General features: G+C 40.6%; 1 protein-coding gene and 1 pseudogene across 1 annotated transcript; both read left to right on the top strand.

Annotated features, from left to right (window-relative positions):
• LOC131330929 ((-)-germacrene D synthase-like) overlaps positions 1 to 16,051 on the top strand; it is a 92,765-nt pseudogene extending 76,714 nt beyond the window's left edge.
• LOC131330938 ((-)-germacrene D synthase-like) lies at positions 8,534 to 10,438 on the top strand. Its single transcript, XM_058364698.1, has 2 exons — positions 8,534 to 8,780; positions 10,040 to 10,438. Exons 1-2 carry the CDS (start codon positions 8,757 to 8,759, stop codon positions 10,334 to 10,336), a joined length of 321 nt encoding a protein of 106 aa, XP_058220681.1. The 5' UTR covers positions 8,534 to 8,756; the 3' UTR covers positions 10,337 to 10,438.
• Positions 16,052 to 23,348: the final 7,297 nt, after the last annotated feature.

The raw sequence follows: 23,348 nt of genomic DNA, 5'->3' as shown, positions 1-23,348 counted from the left end.
GTGGAGGAGTGCTAATGGGGGTTTGCTTTGAGCCGTAATATTAAGTTGCTAGGATAGGAAGACATTTACAAACATGACCTATGGGTTTTTTTTCGCTAGCTAAACTAAATTGATTAAAACCCATGTTTTAACAATTTCTAGGCAGGTCATGCTCTTCACATATATCAACTACAGTTTTTTACCTCTAAGCAATTGGTGTTAGGAAGAGTTTCAATTAAGTAATTTATGGGATTCAACGTCACACCTGTGAACCTGTTCTTAGAGAGGTAGGTGGAAGTGTTATTGTGTAACCAAATTCACGGGGAAACTCTGGGCCCTACAACATGAATCTTAATCAAAATGTTAGGAGCTTGCTATTTATAGAGTACTAGCCAATGGTTGCAAATTAGGCACTTGTTTGAGCAACTTGATTTTATAGAGTAAAACGTTGGGAAACTATCAATATCATACATAAATTAGCCACTTTTTTTTGAGTAGTTTTACTCTATCAAGTAGTCTTTTGGATATCATACATTAATTAGCCACTTCTTTGAGCATTTTGACTCTATAGAGTAATCTTGTTCCTTTTTAGGAAACTATCAATATCATCCATAAATTAGCCACTTCTTTGAATAGTTTTACTCTATAGACTAGCCTTTAATTTTCCTTTAATTTAGGAAACTATCATCAATATCATACAAAAACCAAGAGGCACACATAAGATTAAATTAGCCGCTTCTTCGAGCAGTTTTAACTAGGGGTGCATTTTTCCCTTTCTTATTGGACTATAGGCTACCTTGGGGTTTTCTCCTTGATTGGCATCCTGCCAATTAAGGGTTTTGGTCTTGGATAGGTACTTGTTGGCTTTCTCCTTATTATTTTTGTCTTTGTCCACTTTCAAAGATTAACAAAAAAATTCTTTCGCCATAAAAAAAAAAAAAAGAGTCAAGTTATTCTTGCTAAATAGTACTATGTTTTCAGGAGAGATAGTGGAAAAACAGTTCGATGAGTGGTATCAGATTAATTCAATCAAGAAGTCGAAAGTTCGATTCGAGAGAGCGTCATCGTGAGAATTGGATTAGTATCAGAACAGGTCGCTCATAACACCGTAGGAAGCTTTTAGTAGAGCGGATCCTTTAGTAATAATGAAGGAAAACATTGATTTATTGGAAATCAAGGAAGGATTGAATTGTATTAGAGCGGATCCTTTAGTAAACATGAATTTATGATCAGAGAGCTATGAATTGTTACTTAAACCCTGTTAAATATGAATTCACACCGTTAATTAACACTACTAAACATGAATTTATACTGTTAGTTATTTATTTTAACACTATTAATTCAAAGTAATAACAAACATTTTTTGCATTTCAAAATTTGCCCAAAAAAAAAAAAAAACTACACCTAAAAAGTCATTCTTTGTGCACATAAACTCACATTCACTACTAGATCACTCGTTGTATAGATCTCATGAATAGATTTCAAAAATACCATAATTTTTATCAAAACCTGATATTTAAAATAAAAGCTATACTGGTACATTTTAAAATTTAAATTAGAAAGGAAGAGAGAAGAGTAAAGAGACAGGAGAGATTCTGACGCGGAGAGAGAGAGAGAGAGAGAGAGAGAGAGAGAGAGAGAGAGTATGTGATGGTGACTGGCGAAGAGGAGGGGGGCACCCATTATTGCCTTTGCGCGCACATGGGCGCGTGTAAGGCAAGTGGGAGACAAAAACGGATTGAAAAAGTGCACGCGTGCAAGAAGGACTTCTTGGCTTTTTCTACCGCCATGGTAGAAGCAGAAGCTTGCTAATGCACTGAGGTGATCTACAGAGTGTTTCTGAAGATTCTATCTTCAGCTGATATTTTAATTTTGGTGCAATCCCGGAAAAAAGGAATTCCTGTGGAAGCTTCAACAATAGTCCATTTTGGCTAATCTTATGGGGCTTTTTCCGCAAAAATAAATGGACTAAAACCTATGTTTTAACCAATTTCTAGGTATGTTATTCTCCTAATCACATACATCAACATAGTACTTAGAGGTGGCAAACGGGCAGGCTTGGGCGGTTTTGGACGGTTTGAAAAGGGTCGCGGGTTGAATATGGGTAAAAAAGAAACGGGTTGAATATGGATACATAATATGATTTACCCAATTTCTAGGGTAAACCCACCCGACCCGTTTTTCTTCTTCTTTAAAAAAAAAAAAAACTAATTCCACTATATCGAAACTCAAACTTGCTAAACAAAAATACCACATGTACGAACCTTTCAGAATCAATAAGAAAAAAAACCCCAAGTCATCCCTTAAAATAAACACGAATTCATCTCTGGTTTTACTATTAAAATCAATGATACTTATACAAGAATATGGGTACAGAATATGGTTAGTTTATGTATGCAGAGAGAGACTTACGAAGAGCCCACTTGAGTTTGGATTAAAAAGTTAAGTGACTTTTTTTTTTCTCTATTCAATTTTTTTTTTGTATTTGCTTGTTTTGCGCAAACTTTTTACCCCTATTAGTTCATCTCGACGAGAGAATCGAAAAATTAATTTTTTTTTTTACTTTTACCCTATTATTTTTTGTAATATTCAAGATAAATCCCAAAAAATAGATTTTTGGATTTATCTTGGATGTTTTTAAAAATATTTGGGTAAAAGTCATAATTTTTTACTCTTCTGATTGAAGTGAATCAAAAATCGTAAAATACTTGTCGCAAAACAACAAACACGAAAAAAGACCAAATGGTGTATCCATAACAGCGTTCTCTAAATTACTTCTCTAAGTTGACTTATTGACTTATTTTTGTTTTTATTTAAAAAATTGAGTTTCGATAAAAAAAAATTTACTTTTTTGATTCCTCTCGTCAAGACGAATCATTAAGTCACAAAAAATTAACACAAAATTAACAAATGCAAAAAAAAATTCAAATAAAGACAAAAATAAGCCACTTATGTTTTAAATTCAAACCCACCCTAAATCCAGTGCGTTACTTTTTGAGTTTTGTTGCAGAGAGAGAGAGAGAGAGAGAGAGAGAGAGAGATGGGTGAATTGGATTGTAGTGAGAGAATCAGAGAGAGACAGGAGAGAGTGCGGGTGAGAGAGAAAAAGAGGTGTTGGACCATTTTTAATTCTAGCCCATATTAAAACCACTCTCAACCCATCTAAACTCATAAAAATATGGGTTAATAAGAGTTGAACCCATATCAACCCATTATACAATACGGGTGGATTGGGTTGGGTTACAAGTGGGCGGATTTGGGCGGGTTAAGAAATATGAGTTATGATTGCCACCTCTAATAGTACCATTTAGCGGAAATAATTTGACTATTATCAGTAACAGCCTGTAGTCCAATAATAAAGCGAAAACACACCAATAGTTAAATCTGCTCGAAGAAGTGGCTGATTTTGATGTGTGCGCCCTCTTAATACGCTGCGGCTTGGTTTTTGTATAATATTGATGGTTTCCTAGCCAGGAAATTAAATGGTATTCTTGACCTATATTTGCAAGCGATCTTCATTTATTATTACTATTTTTTGTAGAATAGTAGCTCATCGATCCAAACTCTATAAATAGCAAGCCCCAGCCAGAGAGTGAAAGCAAGCACTAAAGCGTGTTCTTTCTTGTTTAGTCCCTCTTCTCTTACCGTTCATTGCCTCCCACTAGAAAAATGGAAGTAAACTCTTCTCCAACCCTTACATTTACCCATAGCAAATTACCCAAGGTCACTCCTTGGGTACTCCACGTCGCTCTGCAGATTTTCATCCTAGTGTTTGGGGAGATTATTTTCTTTCATACGCTTCTGTCGTCACGGTAAAATTGTCTCAGATTGTCTTAATCATATATAGAATACTTAAATTAATCATTACAGTCCTCCAATATGATCAGCATAAATGCAAAAAAAAAATTATACTCCCTCCGTTCCTTTTAAGTGTCCTGTTTCGTAACTCCAACTTATTAAAAGACATCATCATTACACCTTTCACATCAACTTTTTCCTTCACTTTCCCTACTTACCCATCATCATTACACTTTTACTCACTATTTTTTCAAAATAAAATACACTTTTAGGGACAAAATAGACAATACACCAACTTTTACCCCCCTAATTTTACAAAATGGACACTTATTAAGGGACAGCCCAAAATGGAATACTGGACACAAAAAAGGGGACGGAGGGAGTACTAATCTAGGTTTAGGATATATAGTGAAAAAGAAGCTTGAAAATATTCTTATTCGATTGAGTTACATAGTAATGCATATAATTTCACTATCTTCGTTTCCATCATACTTTTTTCGTTCTCTTCACAAAGCCAAGACTTTTATGGATATATGATTTAGAGGTTACAAATGTTTCGTTAATATATTGGTACGTGACAACTGACAAGTACTGCTGTTTGAATACTATACAGTTCATAGGCGTACTATGGGGCACCTGTTTGTGACATGTTTAGTATCATGTAAGACACTACATTAGACTAGTTCCAAAATGAGCATATTTATCATTGTTTTCATAGGAAGCGGATGTTAAAACGGACCAAAGAATTGAGCAACTCAAAGAAAAAGTGAGACAGGTGATCTCGGCGAGAGCTGATAAATCTTCACAGAAGTTGAACTTGATTGATGCAATTCAACGCCTAGGTGTGGCCTACCTTTTTGAAATCGAGATTGAGACTGCATTACAGGATATCTATGAAACCTATCATGAAGTGGCCAACGATGAAGATCTGTACACTGTGGCTCTCTCATTTCGACTGCTTAGACAGCTTGGACATCCTATCTCCTGTGGTAATTCTCTTTTACTTACTACCCATATTTATTTGGTTACATTTCCGATTTTTGTAATACGCACATTTAGGTCGAAATCTGTTATTGTCAGCAAAAAGATTAATAAACCAAGTTCAATTCATACTTCACAACTCCAACATAAATCCAACAACAAACTCTTTGTAATTGGTTCGATTATTACCTCTATTTGGATAATTAGCATTTGGCCCCTTCAAACTCTAGCAAATTCTACCTTGATCATTACCATTTGCCCACTTATGAGTTCGAGTAATTTTTGGTACAATTTTATGATTTGGCCATTCGAACTTTGATATTTTACCGTGCCTTGTGTAGACACCCCAATCTGGGCTTCCAGATTAGTTTACTTACGGTTTTTGATTCCCCAATGATGAAATGGATCAAGAACACTTCGGGAATGTCGAGTGTTTGAGCTTTGAGTGTTTGAAAAACCCTTGAACCTAACCTGGCCTAAACCACTTCAAAAAGCCAAAAACCCTACTGGTCCGCGCCAGGGCGCAACCATCGCGCGCCGGGGCGCACCATCGCGCGACGGACTGAAACCATCGCGCGATGGTCAAACTACCAGGTGGTGGTCAACAGTCAAAGCTTGATCGTTGACCATCGCGCGCCAGACTGACTCCATCGCGCGATGGTCAAAGCTGTCCCCATCACCTTTATCAGCTGGGATGCTTAACCACCAAGCAAACCTCAGCCAGCCTCGTGGACTGGCTAAGCTCCTCTCATTGCACCGACCAGATTTATCACCATCCATCCCTATAAATACCCCCATTCTTCTTCCATTAAAGGGGGTTCAAAAAAATTGATACATGAAGGGCTAGAAGATCCATACACCTTGGGTTTCAAAAATTGAAAGGCTAAGCACAAGCTCTAGTGCTTTTCTTCCAAACTCACAATCCTCCATTTTCACACTTCAACCATCCAAGAACAAAGCTTGTTCTTTGCTTCTATCACTCAAACTCCTCAATCAAGTCTTCAAACATCAAAGTTCAAACACCTTTCAAACTCAAAACCGAAGGTATAGCTTACCTTTGTTCTATTTTCTGTTCTGATCCCTGAGGGGGGCTGGCAGGGCCAAGGCTGGTAATCAATACCAGTTTTGGTCCTAAAGCTGGCAAGGTTTCAAAAACCATCGTGGTATGAATCAGCGCGCGACGGACCCACTCACGCGCGCGACTGTTCTAGTCTGTGCTTGCTGGTCCGCGTGGGGATTGGTTCCTACTGTTTTGTGCTTTATTATGTTATAGATCACTGTTAAGCATGATAAAAATCAGTTTACTGCTTTCCTTAGTATAAACTGTTAGTCTTAGTTCAATATGAGTTTCTGCTGTTTTGGAGAACCCAGAAAAGTGTAAACCAAGCACTGGTCTGGTTGCGCCAGGGCGCGGCCATCCCGCGCCAAGGCGCACCATCGCGCGCCAGACTGGCTCCATCGCGCGACAGTGCGCCAAGGCGCATCCTCGCGCGCTAGAGTGACTCCATCGCGCGACAGTATGCCTCATACCAGTGAGTGGCCTTGCACGGGTAGATTAGTTTTAGGGCATTATTTTGTCCCCACACTGTTTATGGGGTGTTTTATTAATTTATAGGGCTTTACAACATTTAAACTGTATATTATGCTGCTATATGAACTGCGTGGTTTATCCTGGGTGTGCACTGGTCCTTCCAGAGCCCAGATGGTTTGAGAATAAGAGCTGTGGGTTTGAGCTCACCGGTGCGCGCGTGTCTTGGAGTTGTGCGCGCAAGAGTGAACAGCATGCAGTGACTTGTTCAGTGCATGCTGGTTTCTTCCTGCACACGTCACTCCAAAACAGAGGCCTCCCAGTTTGTTTAAACTCCCACACCAATCTGTTCTCATCCTATACTAACTGCTCATGCATGCTATCCATCACATCCTGCAAACATGTTACAGTTTTAAATCTCCGATTAACTGTTCCTCTGCCCTAATTGGCTAAAAATTGATTAATCAAACAGAATCGCAAACAAACATCTTTCGCAAATGCCTAAGTAGAGACCGATCTCCGGATTGGGCGAGAGGGGTGCCATAAAACCCTTCCCCTCTCGTACCCTGGCTCCCGAACCCAGATATGGTTATGACGGACTGGTTCCTTAACTTTTTCAAATCAAACAGCGCAGCAAGTGCTTCGAAATACGGTTCCTTGGGTGTCGGACCTTCAAACCCGAGTGGCGACTCTGTATTTTTGCGAGCGCTTGCTCCCCCGCTCGCGCTCCCTCGATCTGGGCCCTTGCGTCTCGGAATCCGAAAATTCCGAAGGGCACGCATGCCCACACCTTGTTGAGGTTTTTTTTTTTGGAATGGCAAAATAACATTTTATTAGGGGGAAGGGGAAAGGTATCCAACCAAAAGTTGGAACCAAAGTAAAGGGATGAACCCAATGCAACACCTAAGGGCCAAAAAACCCAAATATACAATAAACCATATAGAAAATTCAAAAGGCCTAAAAGCCTAAATACAATGTCTTGTCACTTGTTATAAAATATACGAACGTGTTATTTACTTTTCTTGCCTCATTTATCATGTGTTGAATGGTTTACACAGATGTGTTTAACAAATTCAAGGACAATAAAGGAAAATTTCAAGAATATGTAATTGGTGATGTGCGAGGAATGGTAAGCTTGTACGAAGCTACACATTTGAGGGTTCACGGAGAAAATATATTGGACGAAGCATTGGATTTTACGACCACACACCTCAAATCTGTGGTACCCAACTTAAACAATGGAATTGCAGCACAAGTAGTTCATGCTCTAAATCAGCCCATCCACACGGGCCTGCCAAGACTGGAGGCACGACATTACATCCTCTTCTATGAACAAGAGGATTCCCATAACAAAGCTCTATTGGATTTTGCAAAATTGGATTTCAACCGCTTGCAAAAGTTGCATCAGAAGGAGCTAAGTGAAATCACAAGGTGATTTGCTTCGTCATTCAAGTTGAACCGTAGTGATTTAACAAGTCTGAGACATTGATCTTGTTTCATGGCACTTCCTTTTTTTGTTATGGTTTTTCAGGTGGTGGAAGGATTTGGACTTTGCCAGAAAGCTGCCGTTTGCAAGAGACAGAGTGGTGGAATGCTACTTTTGGATACTGGGAGTGTATTTTGAGCCCCAATATTTTCTTGGTAGGAGGATTCTAACAAAAGTGATTGCCTTGGTTCAATTATGGATGACATTTATGATGTCTATGGTACCTTAGAAGAACTTGTACTCTTCACTGATGCAATTGAAAGGTTAAATTCATACCCCTTTTAGTGATCTTAATTTTGATTTGAGTCCCTAAAAATATAAAAATCACTTCCATTGTTCAAGATTGAGATTACAAGACTCCACGAATCGTGGATTTGAAATGGAATTCACAGCGTTATAAATGAAAAAGGAAAATTGAAAAGAAATAAAATTAGCTTCACAAATCAACTAATAATTCAACGATGCAAATACAGCCTAAGATTATGGAAGTTTAGCGGTCATACATAAATGATATTTCAGGTTGGAAAAGAGTGCCTTGGATCAACTGCCAGAGTACATGAAATTGTGTTATTAAGCACTATTGGATGTTTACAACATGATTGATGAAGAAATGGCCAAGGAAGGAAGATCATATCGTGTCAATTACGCAAAATGTGCAGTAAGTCTCAACCCGAGTTACATTTTTATTAGCGAAAAATAAAAAATGAAATATCGTTAATACTAATTGCAATTTTTTTTTCTGTTAACAATTTTAGATGAAGAATTTAATTAGAGCATACTTTGAGGAAGCCAAATGGTGTCACGAAGGCTATATTCCGAGTATAGAAGAGTACATGAGAGTTGCGCTTGTAACCGGTGCTTACAAAATGCTTACAACAACTTCCCTTGTTGGCATGGGGGATTTGGTGACCAAAGAGAGTTTCAAATGGGTGTCAAGTGATCGATCCCTTAATTCTTGAAGCTGCATCCGTGATTTGCAGACTCATGGATGATATGGCTGGCCACAAGGTAAGGACTAATAAGAAAATATGGAGTAAATTCCAATATTATGTGGTTGCGAAATCATATGATTATGGCTTGCAAACTTTGAATATACTTTTGACCACCTTTCACCACTAATGCCCTAGTTGATCCATCGCTATTGTAAAACCAAACGTTATATATTGATCCATCGCTGTATGGGGCCGAAATATCCGAAGGTTCACAAGGTCCAAAAAGGGAGATGAGGGTTCACACGCTGTTTGACCCATCATCAAAGCTATCACAGTTCACCTGTAAATAAGTTTGGGCATCGGCCGGACCGAAGGATAGACGGAGCCGCGAGTACTTCACCGAACAATTATAAGCTATATCCGAACGTACAACACATGAGTTCACTCGGTGTCTTATCAAGCGTACGGATACGAACTTCCGTTTGTTCGGCTAGGGTTTTCTTCGGTCGGGATATCCTACGCTCGGATAATTCGTTTGGCGGAAGTGGGTCCCGCCGAGCTTAGACGATTGTGGAACCTTCCATAAATATCTACTGATAAGTAAGCTGTCTTCTCTGACATTCGAAGTGACATCTCTGAACGATGTGACCTTTCTGACATCAACCCATGTGGCTCTGAAAGACTAGGGAAGTGGTGTTCATTAAATGGCCCTGCTAGAAGGCGCCAATCGAGCAGAATGTGACACGTGGAAAGTATGACCAACTTGCTCAGCACTCCATCTCTTTGCCTATAAATAGAGAAGCATTACCACTGAGAGCGGGGATCCCTAATCTGGGCTTGAACAGCACTTCTCTCTTTCAACATATTGTTCTTACTAAACTTCTCCCTCTTTCCACCTACTGACTTATTCATCGGAGCTTCTTCCCGGAGGAACAGCCCCCTCCGGTTCTGCAGGTACATCAAGACCGGCGTTAGCATTCACGGTCCCACATTCGGAGGCGGCCACACCAGAAGGAGCACGAAGAAATCACGCCCCCACAATCGCTACTGTAGAACGTACAATGTGGCAGCGGAGAGCGATTGATTAAGGTGACTCAAATCTGTTTCAGTGAACTAATGTTGCATACCAACACCCTTACTTTGACGAAAGTTTGAGTCACCATAATCAGATTTTTAAAGAAAATTTGAACCTCTTCCTCCACATTGTTAGCCACGGTACTGTGGGATCGATCTTTGTTCCCAAATCATCATGTCCTTTCGCCAGTCCCCAATGAATTATCAGCCACGCAAAAAATCATAATTTGACCTTTATCATTTTTGGTGTTGCAATTGCAGCATGAGCAAGAGAGAGGCCACGTAGCCTCGGCAGTTGAATGCTACATGAAACAACATGGTGTCACAGAAGAAGAGGTTTATGTTGAATTTCGAGAAAGAGTTGCAAATGCATGGAAAGACATGAACGCAGAGTGCCTCCGCCCGACCGCGGTCCCAATGCCTGTCCTCGCCCGAGTTCTCAATCTTGCACGAGTGATCAATCTTATATACACAGGTGGAGATGGGTACACTCATTCCGGAAAAAAGGTGAAGCAGTGCATAACGTCAGTGCTCATCGATTCCTTTCCGATCAATTAGCAAACAGTTATCTTAATCGTAACCAATTTACTCATAAGTGCCATAAAATGTTGTTCTTTTTTTTTAATTTTATTTCCAAAGTATTTTCCCCTCTAGGAATATAGCCGCTTCTTCAATCGTCATAACGAGTGTGAAGTTGGCTGAGATGTGTTCCGGGGTAAAGAATAAATTAGATGTCTCTCTGAGATCTAAAGCCCCACACTTATTAATTGCTGTAACATTTGAATGCTATGTTGTTTACCAAACACGACTTAGTTAAAACTGCTAGAAGACTACTCGATGGAGTAATTAAAACTGCTCAAAAGAAGCGGCGAATTTATGTTTGATATTGATAGTTTCCTAACATTTTATTGATGCTATAACGACTAGGTGTAGATGCTAGTTTGAATGGTTATTTGACTAGCATGTCTAAACGAAACATACTAGCAAATCTGCTAAAGTCAACAAAATGATGGATTTCGGGACAAGTTATTCCTTTAACATACAACTAGGGGTGTTCGTGGTCTGGATTGGATCGGACTTCTAGAAGTCCAAGGACCGAAGTGCTAGTCACGATTTTTACAAAATGAAATTCGTGTTTGGACCAAAAGTTCTGTGGTTTGGTTCCAATCCAATCCATGAAGCGTGGATCAGTTACGATTTTATCCCCGGACTACGTTACATAAGCAAGCAAAAATAAACACTTCACAAAAAAAGATCTTCCATCAAAGCACAATAAAGTATTTAGCAAAATGCAATCAGTCCTAAATTTTCGAATTGGGGGATGGTGTCATGCAGTGGTGTGGATTTTAACAAAAAAAATATTTAACAAAACGAGCTCTTGTTCCCCTTAGGGTTTTCTTGTTGAATTGTTTGTAATATGGGCGTTGAGGCCCATAGGGTGCAGGCTTCAGCCCAATAGGTGTGGGCGTTGTCCCAAGATTTAGGCTGGCCTATGTTATCTATGGGTTGATCTCCGGTTTGGAAATGCGCAGCACGGTATTGTGAATTTCACTGCACAGCACCAACCCGAAGTCCTAAATTTTCACCTCTGGATTAGGAAGTTCAGGAAGGCTCGTAAGTGATGTAATTTGATTACCGGCAACGACAAACCTGGAAGCATTTTAATTAGCAAAAAAAAAAAAAAGAAGAACAAAGCATCTCAATACCTTCCCACATCACGTGTGAATGAAGATAGCGGATACACACCTATAGGGCTATGCAGTTCCTTAAGCTCAAATCTACCTTACATCACAATATAGTGTGTGTGTGTGTCTATATATTATTTATAAAAATAAATATCTTACGGTTCAGTTCGGTTAATCCACGGTTTCGTAACAAAAATTCATGGACCGAACCGCGAGTCACGGTTCTCTAATTTTTCAATTCGTGCTCAGACCATTAAATGCACAAAAAAATCCAAAAGGAACGGATTGGTTCAGTCTGGACCGGTTTCACGGTTCATCGGATTTTTTGCACAGCCCTACATACAATATCTAAAAGTCTTTTAGTGGAAACAATTTGTCTAAAGTCCTCAAGTTATATGTCAACTTTTTAGGGGAAACATCAAGAGGATCGTCCGAACTCTGCTTTGTTTCTGTTTCTAAAATGTTTTCCATTTTTGTTTCTCTCTCTGAACGGTTGACTCCCTATTAACTGTAATTCTATTTTTTGGGTCTTGTTTGACATATTATTGTCAATGATTTGGGTGTCAACATAGTTAGAATACTTTTAATCTTTGCAACGATTTTAAAGATTAATAAAATTTCCTTCTGCCTTTCAAAAAAAAGTTTTTAGGGACCTAACCTAATAATGAACCAGTACTCCGATAGGCTTTGAATTCGCAAACAAATTGCTGGCCGGCCATCATTAAAAGAGGCCCAAGTTGTGCGCAAGGCTCAAATCACTGGCTAGTACTCGATTTATAAATAGCAAGGAATTAACAAACATTTTAGTTAGGCTACCGTATATTTCTCTCACTTGAAAAACACTTCATAAATTGCGAGCCCAAGAGCTTTTTTCTCTAGTCCCATGCATCAGCCAGGGAGTGAAAGGAAAGACTAAAGAGTGTTCTTTAATTTGTTGTTGTTTAGTCCCTCTTCTCTTAACATTCATTGCCACCAAACAGCCCATACCCATCCAAGAAAAATGGAAATAACTACTAGTCCAACTCTGTCATTAACCCAGAGTAGTGTACCCGAGGTCACACAACGTTGCTCTGCATATTACCGTCCTAGCATTTGGGGAGATCATTTCCTTGCCTACGGTTCTACTATCACGGTAAAATTGCTTCAGGTTTTATTAAATCATGCATATAGCCGTACAAAATACACAAATAGTTATTTCAGCCTTTTAATGTGGTCAACTAAAATGCAGTAAATATATTTTTGCGGATTTTTTTTAAATGTTTCTTATATTTTTGTTTGATGTAGGAAATTAAGAAAAATCTATTTCTCCTTCATTATTCTTTTAACTCATGACAAGTGTACGATCAAAACGGGCTTCTAACACGGTAGTTTTCTCTTCTAGAGGGCCTGTCCTCTCTTTAGAATTCGGCTCTGCCTTGGTTGGTATCTTGCCAAGTGGGCTTCTTGCTTGGATTTGGAGTGACATATGATTATCTTGATTCTTGAGGTTAGGTGCATGGCAACATAGTTGGGATGTTTGAGTACTATATTCCTGGCACCCTTTGACGTAACGTGTTACACAGACCAATCACATGAACTACGTGGAAATTATTAAGCTATGTGGTCATTGTCATATTAGACATTATATTCACTAGTACATCAGGTAGTACCAAATGAGCTTATTTTAAGTTGTGTGGCTTTCGCAGGAAATGGAGGTTCAAATGGAGCAAAGAATTGAGAAGCTCAAAGAAAAAGTGAGAGAGATGATCGCGGCGAGAGCGCTGATAAATCTTCGCAGAAGCTGAACTTGATTGATGCGATTCAACGCCTAGGTGTGGCCTACCATTTCAAAACCGAGATTGAGACTGTATTACAGGACATCTATGAAACCTATTATGAAATGGCCGATGATGAAGATCTTTACACTGTGGCTCTCTCATTTCGGCTAATTAGACAACATGGACATCCCATCTCCTGTGGTAAAGTCACTTTGTCTTGTGGGTATTGGTTTAAATACTCTAGCAACATCTCTATTAAATTTTCTCGATTACTACCGCAACCTTAGTTTGGATGGCAGAAACATTGGGATAGAATGAGAATGTGATGATATATTCCTAATATTTTTATGTTCACTTGACCATTCACTGGCTTGAGTATTTTTTTATTTTGTCCACGTTTAGCATTTGGCCCTTCCCAATTTGGAAAATTTTTAACTAAAACCCTCTCCCTTATCAGTATTTTTGTGTCGCTCATATATACTTTGAAGCGCATATGAATCTATGATCATGTCATTTCTTCTTTTATTTCACACGGTTCATCACGCCTCAAATCATGTAAAATAGATGTGTTCAATAAATACAAGGACAACAAAGGAAAATTTCAAGAATCTGTAGCTGGTGATGTAAGAGGAATGCTAAGCCTGTTCGAAGCTACACATCTGAGGGTGCATGGAGAAGATATATTAGATGAAGCATTGACTTTTACCACCACTCACCTCAACTCTGCACTACCAAACTTAAGCAAGAATCCTCTTGCAGCACAAGTAGTTCATGCTTTGAATCAACCCATCCACAAGGGCTTGACAAGGCTTGAGGCACGATGTTACTTCTTGTTCTATGAACAAGATGATTCCCACAATAAAACTCTACTGGATTTTGCAAAATTGGACTTCAACCTCTTGCAGAAGTTGTACCAGAGGGAGCTACGCGAAATCACAAGGTGCATGATCGACTTCATTAATCGAGTCGAATTGGTGGTCTTACAAGTATGACATATTGATTTAGTTTCATGGTACTTTCATCTTTGTTTTTGCTTTTTCAGGTGGTGGAAAGATTTAGACTTTGCAAATAAACTACCTTTTGCAAGGGATAGATTGGTGGAGTGCTACTTTTGGATGATGGGTGTGTGCTTTGTGCCTCAATATTACTTTGCTAGGAAGCTTCTAACTAAAGTGATTACCTTGGCTTCAATTATGAACGATATTTATGATATCAATGGAAACTTGGAAGAACTTGTGCTCTTCACTGATGCAATTGAGAGGTTTCATTCTTTCCCCTTCTCGATCTTAATTTAGATTTCATCTAATGCAAGACTAGTCATTCAAAGTGGCAACTTGATTTGCAGGTGGGAAATGAGAGCATTGGACCAACTACCGGCCTACATGAAACTGTTTTATCAAGCCCTTTTAGATGTTTACAATGAGATTGACGATGAGATGGCTAAAGTAGGAAAATCATATGCAACAGAATATGCAAAATCTGCAGTAAGCCTTAAACTCAGTTCGATTACGTAGTAGGAGTCAGTGTGGATAGAATTTAGAATGTTAGAAAAGTAAATTGACAACCACCTTTCTTTCATTGATGCATATAAACCATAACTCTAGCATGCATTTTTTAGGCTACAAGACTTGGTGGTCATGAAATCTAAACAAATAAGGAAAACATGCTTAACAAAGGCACCAAGACTAGCTAGGAAACATGAATAATACTAACTTAGACTAAACAGAAAACGTAATTGCAAAACCTAGAAACATGCCCTAATATTATGCTAACATAGTCACGAGCTGATACTATTACATTTTCTGTGAATTCCCAGCTGAAGAAATTAGCAAGAGCATACTTTAATGAAGCCAAATGGTTTCATGGGGGCTATGCTCCTACTATGGATGAGTATATGAGTGTTGCACTCAATTCTAGTGGTTATAAAATGCTTGCAACCACTTCCTTTGTTGGAATGGCAGAGTTGGCAACCAAAGAGGCCTTTGAATGGGTTTCAAGTGATCCTTTAATTGTTCAAGCTGCAGCAGTGATTGCTAGACTCATGGATGATATGGTTAGCCATAAGGTGAGATATATAAATGTCTTAAAAGTATTAGAAAATACTTGCAGAACGCAACTATCACTACAGAGAGCTCACTCAAACTATTATGACAGTAACAACAGCAATTTCAAAATCATTTAGTTGAGTTAACCTAAAAAGATCATAAGGCCCCATTATAGTGTATCCGACTTATATACGTAAGCTCTTTTCGCTTATGATTGCCTAAAAATGTATTAGACCTCCATACATAAGTATGGCTATTGTGCATGCCTCTATGATGACACAAATTGATAGGTTGAAATATCCAGTTGAGAGGACTAATAGGTATATTCATCATAAACTGTCCAAAACACAATCTACATGGGATTGGATCTCCAACAATTCAACCAAAACTGGACGTAAAATTTCCTACCTCTATCGCTACTAAATCATGCTGACACTTCTAATAAGGTAATTGTAGGTTGAGCAACAGCAAGGGGATGCACCCTCGGCAGTTGAATGCTATATGAAGCAGCATGGTGTAACAGAGGATGAGGCGCTTGTTGAACTTCAAAAACTTGTTACGAATGCATGGAAAGACATAAACGCAGCGTGCCTCCATCCAGTTGAAACCCCAATGCCTCTCCTCATGCGGGTTCTAAACCTTGCACGGGTGATGGATGTTTTATACAAGGATGAAGATAATTACACAAATCCCGAGACCAAGCTCAAGGGCTACATTACCTCGGTGATCATCAATCCTGTACAAATCAACTAGCAAATGGTTCTCTTCCATGGACAGCTTCCAAGGATTAATTATCTATTAGCTATAGAAGCATTACTGAATAATAGTAGGAGTCATTTACATGGACTTCCATTGCAAATTTTATCCTTTTTATAAAAAAAACGGCAGAAATATTATTAATAAGAAACTCATATTATTTATTGTACTTCATATTCCTCATAAATGAATTGTTTTTTTTTTAAATAATGAATTGTTACATAACACTCATGAATAATCATACAAATCGAAACATCACCAATCTTCCTTCACCGGCAGAATGAATGCTCTGACAGGGTTTTCTAATTAACGGCACGAATATGGTTATCGTGGATTTAGATGTTCATTTTGGTGCAACTAAAGAAAAATCTGTAAAAATTATGTTGTAATGAACGCTATGAACGCCAGCTAAGATCGAGAAATTGAAAACTAAACAAGAAATCACAAAGACACAAGATATACGTGGTTCCCCAAGATGGGTACGTCCACGGGCGAGGAGAGAGAGGATTCACTAACCAACGTGAAGAAGAGATACAAAAAGCCGGCTATAATCCGTAACTCTAGAAAGGTCACAATATGAAAGCCCAAAAGATACTTTAGAGGTTCCCCAAAAGCCCTATTTATAATAGGCTACAAAAATAGGAACAACATAATTAACCAATGTGGGACTAAGAATACAAGGCATTCCTAACAATTCTCCACCTTGACTTGAATTCCACTGAACCAAATCACCAAATATAGCAATCCCCTTCTAACCTCTCACTCGCCAAATGCCCCTGAGGGGCGATCAACTGCAAATACCAAGCAAGCCCAAGCGATGCTTGAACTTGGCAACCGAAACCGGTTTAGTCAACATATCTGCTGGGTTATCTGCCGTGCCCACTTTCTTCACCTCAACTTGCTTCTGTGAGATGATATCCTGAACGAAATGATACCTGACATCAATATGCTTGGTCCTCTCATGATACATTAGATTTTTAGTCAAATGTATGGCACTCTGCGAATCACAAAATACTGAACTCACACCCTGAGCAAGACCAAGCTTACAAAGCAAACCTCTCATCCACAATGCCTCCTTCATAGCTTCAGCAATGGCCATATACTCCGCTTCTGTTATAGACAGCGCAACTGTAGCCTGTAAAGTAGATTTCCAACTAATGGCACTTCTGAACAGAGTAAAAACAAAATCCGTCAGAGACCTCCTCTTATCGTGGTCACTGGCAAAATCCGAATCAACATAACCAACAGCATGATTACCAGAATTGGCAACCTCAAACAATAGACCAACACCTGCAGTTCCGCACAAATACCGTAGTATCCATTTCACAGCCTCCCAATGTGCCTTTCCTGGATGCCCCATATAACGACTAACGACACTAATTGCATGTGAAATATCAGGACGAGTACATACCATGGCGTACATAAGGCTTCCAACTGCGCACGAATATGAAACTTGAGACATATACTTCTCCTCATCTTCCGACTGTGGTGACAACTCAGCTGAAAGTCGAAAGTGTGCTACCAAAGGGATACTGACTGGCTTTAAGTTCTGCATGGCAAAGCGCTCAAGCACTTTAAGAACATAAGACTTCTGATTCAAAAATAGTTTGCCAGCTACTCGATCTCTACAAATCTCCATACCCAAAATACGTTTTGCTGCACCCAAATCTTTCATCTCAAATTCACCACCTAACTGTTGTTTCAAACTGTTGATTTCTGATACACTCTTGGCAGCAATAAGCATATCATCAACATACAATAGTAGATAAACAAATGAACCATCTGAAAGTTTTCGAAAATACACACAACTGTCATACTCACTTCTTGAATATGACTGGCTTATCATAAATGTATCAAACCGCTTATACCACTGCCTAGAGGATTGTTTGAGGCCATACAAAGACTTACGAAGTAAACAAACGTGATCCTCCTTACCAGAAATAACAAATCCCTCAGGCTGACGCATATAAATCTGTTCCTCAAGCTCGCCATGCCAAAAATGCAGTTTTGACATCAAGTTGCTCTAACTCAAGATCATAACATGCAACAATAGCAAGTAAAGTGCGAATGGAACTATGTTTTACAACTGGTGAAAATACCTCATTGTAGTCAACACCTTCCTTCTGGCTGTATCCTTTCGCCACTAGCCGAGCTTTGAACCGAGCATCTTCTACCTCTGGAATACCTGGTTTGCGCTTGAAGACCCACTTGCATACAACAATCCTCTTCCCTTTCAGTGGTTCTACTAACTCCCATGTCTGATTCTTCTGAAGAGACTCAATCTCCTCATTCATAGCAACTAACCACTGTGCAGACTTAGCACTCAAAACAGCTTCCGTATAGCTTGAAGGCTCCTCATACTCAACTGTCTAAGCAACTGATAAAGCATAGGCCACCATCTCAGAATAAGCCGAATACCTTTCAGGAGGCCGAATCTCCCTCATTGGCCTATCTTTAGCAATAGTGCGTGGTTGCTCAACTAACGCATCAACCTCTGTGTCTGAACTCTTGAACTCCTCTTCAATTGGCTTCTCAATGTGCTTCTTCCCTGAGTCAGAAGATTCACCCAAAAACTCCACCTACTTTGGAACACTATGTTCCTGAACTGTATCATCAACCTACTTGGACCCCTTAATCAGATAATTTTCATCAAAAGTCACATCCCTACTGATCAAAAACTTTAAATCATCAGAGCACCATAACCTATACCCTTTGACACCTGTTGCATAACCCAAGAAAATACATTTCTTGGCCCGTAGCTCCAATTTACCCTCATTCATATGAGCGTAAGCTGGACACCCAAAAACACGCAACGCAGAATAATCAGCTGGATGACCTGACCATACCTCAAACGAAGTCTTACACTCAATAGCAGTCAACGGAGACCTATTCACCAAATAGCATGTTATGGAAACGGCTTCAGCCCAAAATTCTTTGCCCAATCCGGAATTGGACAACATACAACGTGCCTTCTCCAAAAGAGTCCTGTTCATTCATTCAGCCACACCATTCTGTTGAGGGGTTTTTCTCACTGTGTGATGCCTCACAATGCCCTCATCACTGCAGAACCTATCAAACTCGCCAAGACAAAACTCCATACCATTATCAGTTCTCAAACGTTTTATTTTCGTACCAGTCTGATTCTCAATCAAAATTTTAAACTGTTGTAGACACCCCATTCTGGACTTTCCAGATAACGTTATTTGTCGATCTTTTATTGCCCCAATGATGATTTTAGTCGAAAACAGTTTAAGGACGAGGGTGTGTTTGAACTTTGAGCGCCCCAAGCCTCTTTCAAACCCATATCAAACCCTTCAAACCAGAGCCAAACAGCCCCAGCAAAACCAAACTGGCATACGCCAGTGTCCTGGAGGCGTGCGCCAGTTATCTGCCACGTGTCAGTCATCGACCAGTGGCCCAGCTTTTACCGGCGCACGCCAATTAATAGTGGCGCACGCCAGTCAAACCTAGTCAAATCAACTTTATTCAGCCACATGGACGAGACTTTTGTGCCACCCTGACGTCGGCCACAGTAGCCCCTGATGATTATATCGGCCAGGCCCGCTCCCCCTCTCTCCTACACCCCCCATCAACTAGTCCCATGCATTTAATGCATGGGAAGGCTCCAACCTTGCCCCAACCAGCCAAACAAGGCCTTGGTCCCAGACCGATCTCAGTCTCTCTCCCCTATAAATCCCCCCCTTGCATTCATTTGCAAGGGGTTAGCCTCATTAAGAAGCATAAAGCTCCCTTCTCCTATCTTCTTGCTCTTCTTCTTCTTCTATTGAAAGAGAAAGGAAAGAAGTCCACTTCCATACACCCACTGATGTTCAGTCACCATACAACCTCCATCTCCAACCTCTAAAGCTCAACACAACCTTCAAACCTCAATACCAAGAGGTATACCACATTTACGTTCTTTTCTGTTTTCGACCCCTGAGGGGAACCAGTAAGGCCCAGGCTGGTAAACAATACTAGTCCTGGCCTTAAAATGGTAAAATATAACAATCGTATCAGATGGAACATGGCGCACGCCAGTACTTCTATGCCGTACGCCAGTAATGGCAGAACGAGCACTACTGGCGTGGGGATCATGGATCACCATTCCCGTCATTTTACCTTTCTGTCAATCACCCTTGCATGCTAAATAACCAGTTTACTGCTTTCTGTATGTTTAGAACTGTTTAGATATAGTGGTTATTGCTTATTCTTTATCTGTTTAAAGGGCTTTTGGGATCCTTCTGGTCATGTTCCAGAGCCCAGATGAATGCAAAGCCATGCACTGGATAATGGTCACACCTGCGTACGGCATTGTATGACTGGCGTACGGCAGTTGTCCCACGACCCAGTGGCTGGACCTTGCATCTTAGTGTGATCTTGGCCTGCTGCATGTCCCCACTCTGTTTAGGGGGTTTTCTGTCTTTTTCCTTTTTTTTATGGCTTCAAGCCATTTCATCTGTCTGTAAATATATATATCCTGCTTGTTTAAACTGCATGGTTTATCCTGGGTGTGCGCTGGTCCTTTTCCAGAGCCCAGAGGATTGCAAACAAAGACTGTGAAACCAGATAAGTGGAGTACGCCAGTCTTGCTGTGGCGTGCGCAAGTCTAACCAACATGCAGTGGCTCGACCAGTGCATGCTGGTAGAACTTGCTCATGCCCCTGCGGGGCAGCGTACTGCAATTTGTCCAGTTTGCTCAGTGCTTGTTCTCAATCTATAGTTAGCATTGCAATCAAGTCATCCATAAACATTTTGCCACATAAATCACAACTTGTTATAGTTTTAACCCCCGTTAACTGTTCCCCCACCTTAACTGGCTAAAAAATGATCAAATGAGAGAAAAATGCAAACGTTTTATAAAATGCCCGAGTAGAGACCGATCTCCGGATTGGGCGAGAGGGGTGCCATAAAACCCTTCCCCTCTCGTAATCTGGCTCCCGAACTTCAGATATCGAAGGTGACGACGGACCAGTCTACAAGCCTTTTCCAAAATCAAACAAACGTGGCAAGCGTTTTCGAGTTCGGTTCCTTGGGTGTTCTCACCGCTAAAACCCGAGTGGCGACTCTGAATCGAGGCGTTTCGCCGCGCTTTTCCAACAAAAAGGGCCGCACCCAATTTCACAAAGCAAAATTTCCGGGTAGCATGCCCACAGTGGCGACTCCGCTGGGGAGAACTGCGTTGGTTGATATTTGGCGATTAATATATAATTGAACAAATTTCAAAAGCTTGTCAAAACAGTACGCTTCGCGCTGCTGAAGAACGGAATGGTAATGTAACAGGATCTCAGCATCCGACCAATCCGAACTGGGGCTTTTACTATTGTTCTCTTGTGTAGTTTTCTCCAAGTATCAATTAACCAAAAGTGAGCCAAGCTTCAAAAGGCATTTTGTTTTCAAAAGGCGTTGCATTTCTCTCTCGTTGAATCATTTTTCAGCATTCTCCGTTCGTATCGATGGTTGGTCATCCCCATTGAGGTGTTTTGGGTAACCGGCACAGTTTACTGGAGCCCGGGGTCCTCGAATGCCCAACAACCTTGGACGATGATGAGTCGTACTACCGTTCGACCATTGCTTTGCTCCACGTGTTGCAATGGGAGGTATATCGCGGCTCTAGTCAGAGGAACCCCTTTAGCCAAAACCGGCCTCTACAACGTTTACAAAGCACTAGAACCTTTCAACCTAAGACAGGAACCCGCAGGGTAGGATTACTTGCTTCTAACCCCATATCCTGTCTATGTGTTACCGCTTTCCATATCGCATGCTTGTACATACATTCATGACCGTTTTTGCGTAAGAGCATGCTAGGGCGGCTTCTAGGATATCTTTTGTCGAGTTTGTCTTGCGCCCATTCGACGTTGCCTTGGACCGATGACGAGTCGTGCATCTCGATGTTGCACGTTACCAAAAATTTTCAAGTCCTTAATCAATGAGACTTCGGGAAATCAACACTTTCTAAGTCTTTGCCCAATACCCCATCGAGTTTTCAAACCGAAAAACTAGGAACAACGGAGAGAATGACGTGATGCTTACACCACTCAGGTTAAAAGTGCTAAACACTTACACCGCTCAGGCTCCGGCACAGTGCTGCTTACGCCGCTTCAGTTACGGTATCACGCCATCTACACCGAGTTGTTCCGAAATCAAACTTTGAAACTTCGAGAAGGGAGAAAGCCAAAGGCTTAGGCTGTTTCGGCATCTCTTAGTAACATTCGATTCAATCAAGGGTACACCATCGAAAAGAAAATCCGAGGATTCTATGGCAAGCGTCCGAATGTCGTAAGACGGTCTCTCTCTAGTTTTAGAGTCTAGGAGGACACCGACGACGATGACATGCGTATTGCATTCCTTCAAATTCTTTCAAAAGCTTGCTGCAGGAACACCACTGAGTTCTCATTTACTTTGCTGTAAAAGCTCTAGGCCATTTCACCGAAAGAAAGAGCCAAGCCTACTCTGGAGGGTCTGCCAGGGCCATTTCACTGTCACTTCCAAAGCCATATCACCCTCCTCAACCATTAATCCAAAATGGCAGCACAAATAGAGCTGGCTAAGCTAAAGAGGGTTGTTCAAGAAATGAACCAGAAAATGGACAAACAAATGGCTATGGTCCAGGGACTGGTTGACCTTTTTACCTCTGTCATTTCAAAGATAGATCTGGGGCTAGTCAAAGAACCTCTTCAGGCCCGCCACACTCCTGCGATTGGAACCAAGCTGTGCTCGAAAGACGTGTTCAAAGACCTGGCTGAGTTTCATGAAGCCAAAACTCACCCGAAGGAAGATGCTGGATCCCTGTTCAAAGCCAACGCTAATAGGGAGGATATGCGCGACATAGAAATCAATCCCAAAGGCAAAAGAGTGCACCCTGTTGATGGTGCAATGTCGTGCAACTACAAAGCAAGCAAAGGCTCCACCTTGAACCCCCAATCCAATCGCCGGAGCCCACCAAGGACCTTCTCCCGCTTCTCCACACCTTTGTCCTCGGTTTATGAGAAGCTCCTCGAAGCTGGCTTCCTCAAGCCACTCCTTCCAACTCCTTCGCCTCGAACATTTCCGGCATCCTACAACCCAAACGCCTATTGTGCTTTCCATCAAATGCCCGGCCATCTCACCGATGCCTGCTTCCGCCTTCGACATGAAATTCAAAATCTCATTGACAATGGCACCATTTAAGCTCCACTCCCATCAAAGCCCAGCGTCATATCCAACTTCATGCTCCAACACGGTTCCAACCCATGTGTTAACCAGATATCCATCAACTGTACTCAAATCAACTCAAGCTCCACTCAAATCAAACCTAGCTCCACCATATTCAACCCAACCCTTTTCATTA

This window comes from Rhododendron vialii, chromosome 6a, assembly GCF_030253575.1.
Source record: "Rhododendron vialii isolate Sample 1 chromosome 6a, ASM3025357v1".
Lineage (NCBI taxonomy): Eukaryota > Viridiplantae > Streptophyta > Magnoliopsida > Ericales > Ericaceae > Rhododendron > Rhododendron vialii.
This window is presented reverse-complemented; position numbering and strand designations above follow the sequence as displayed.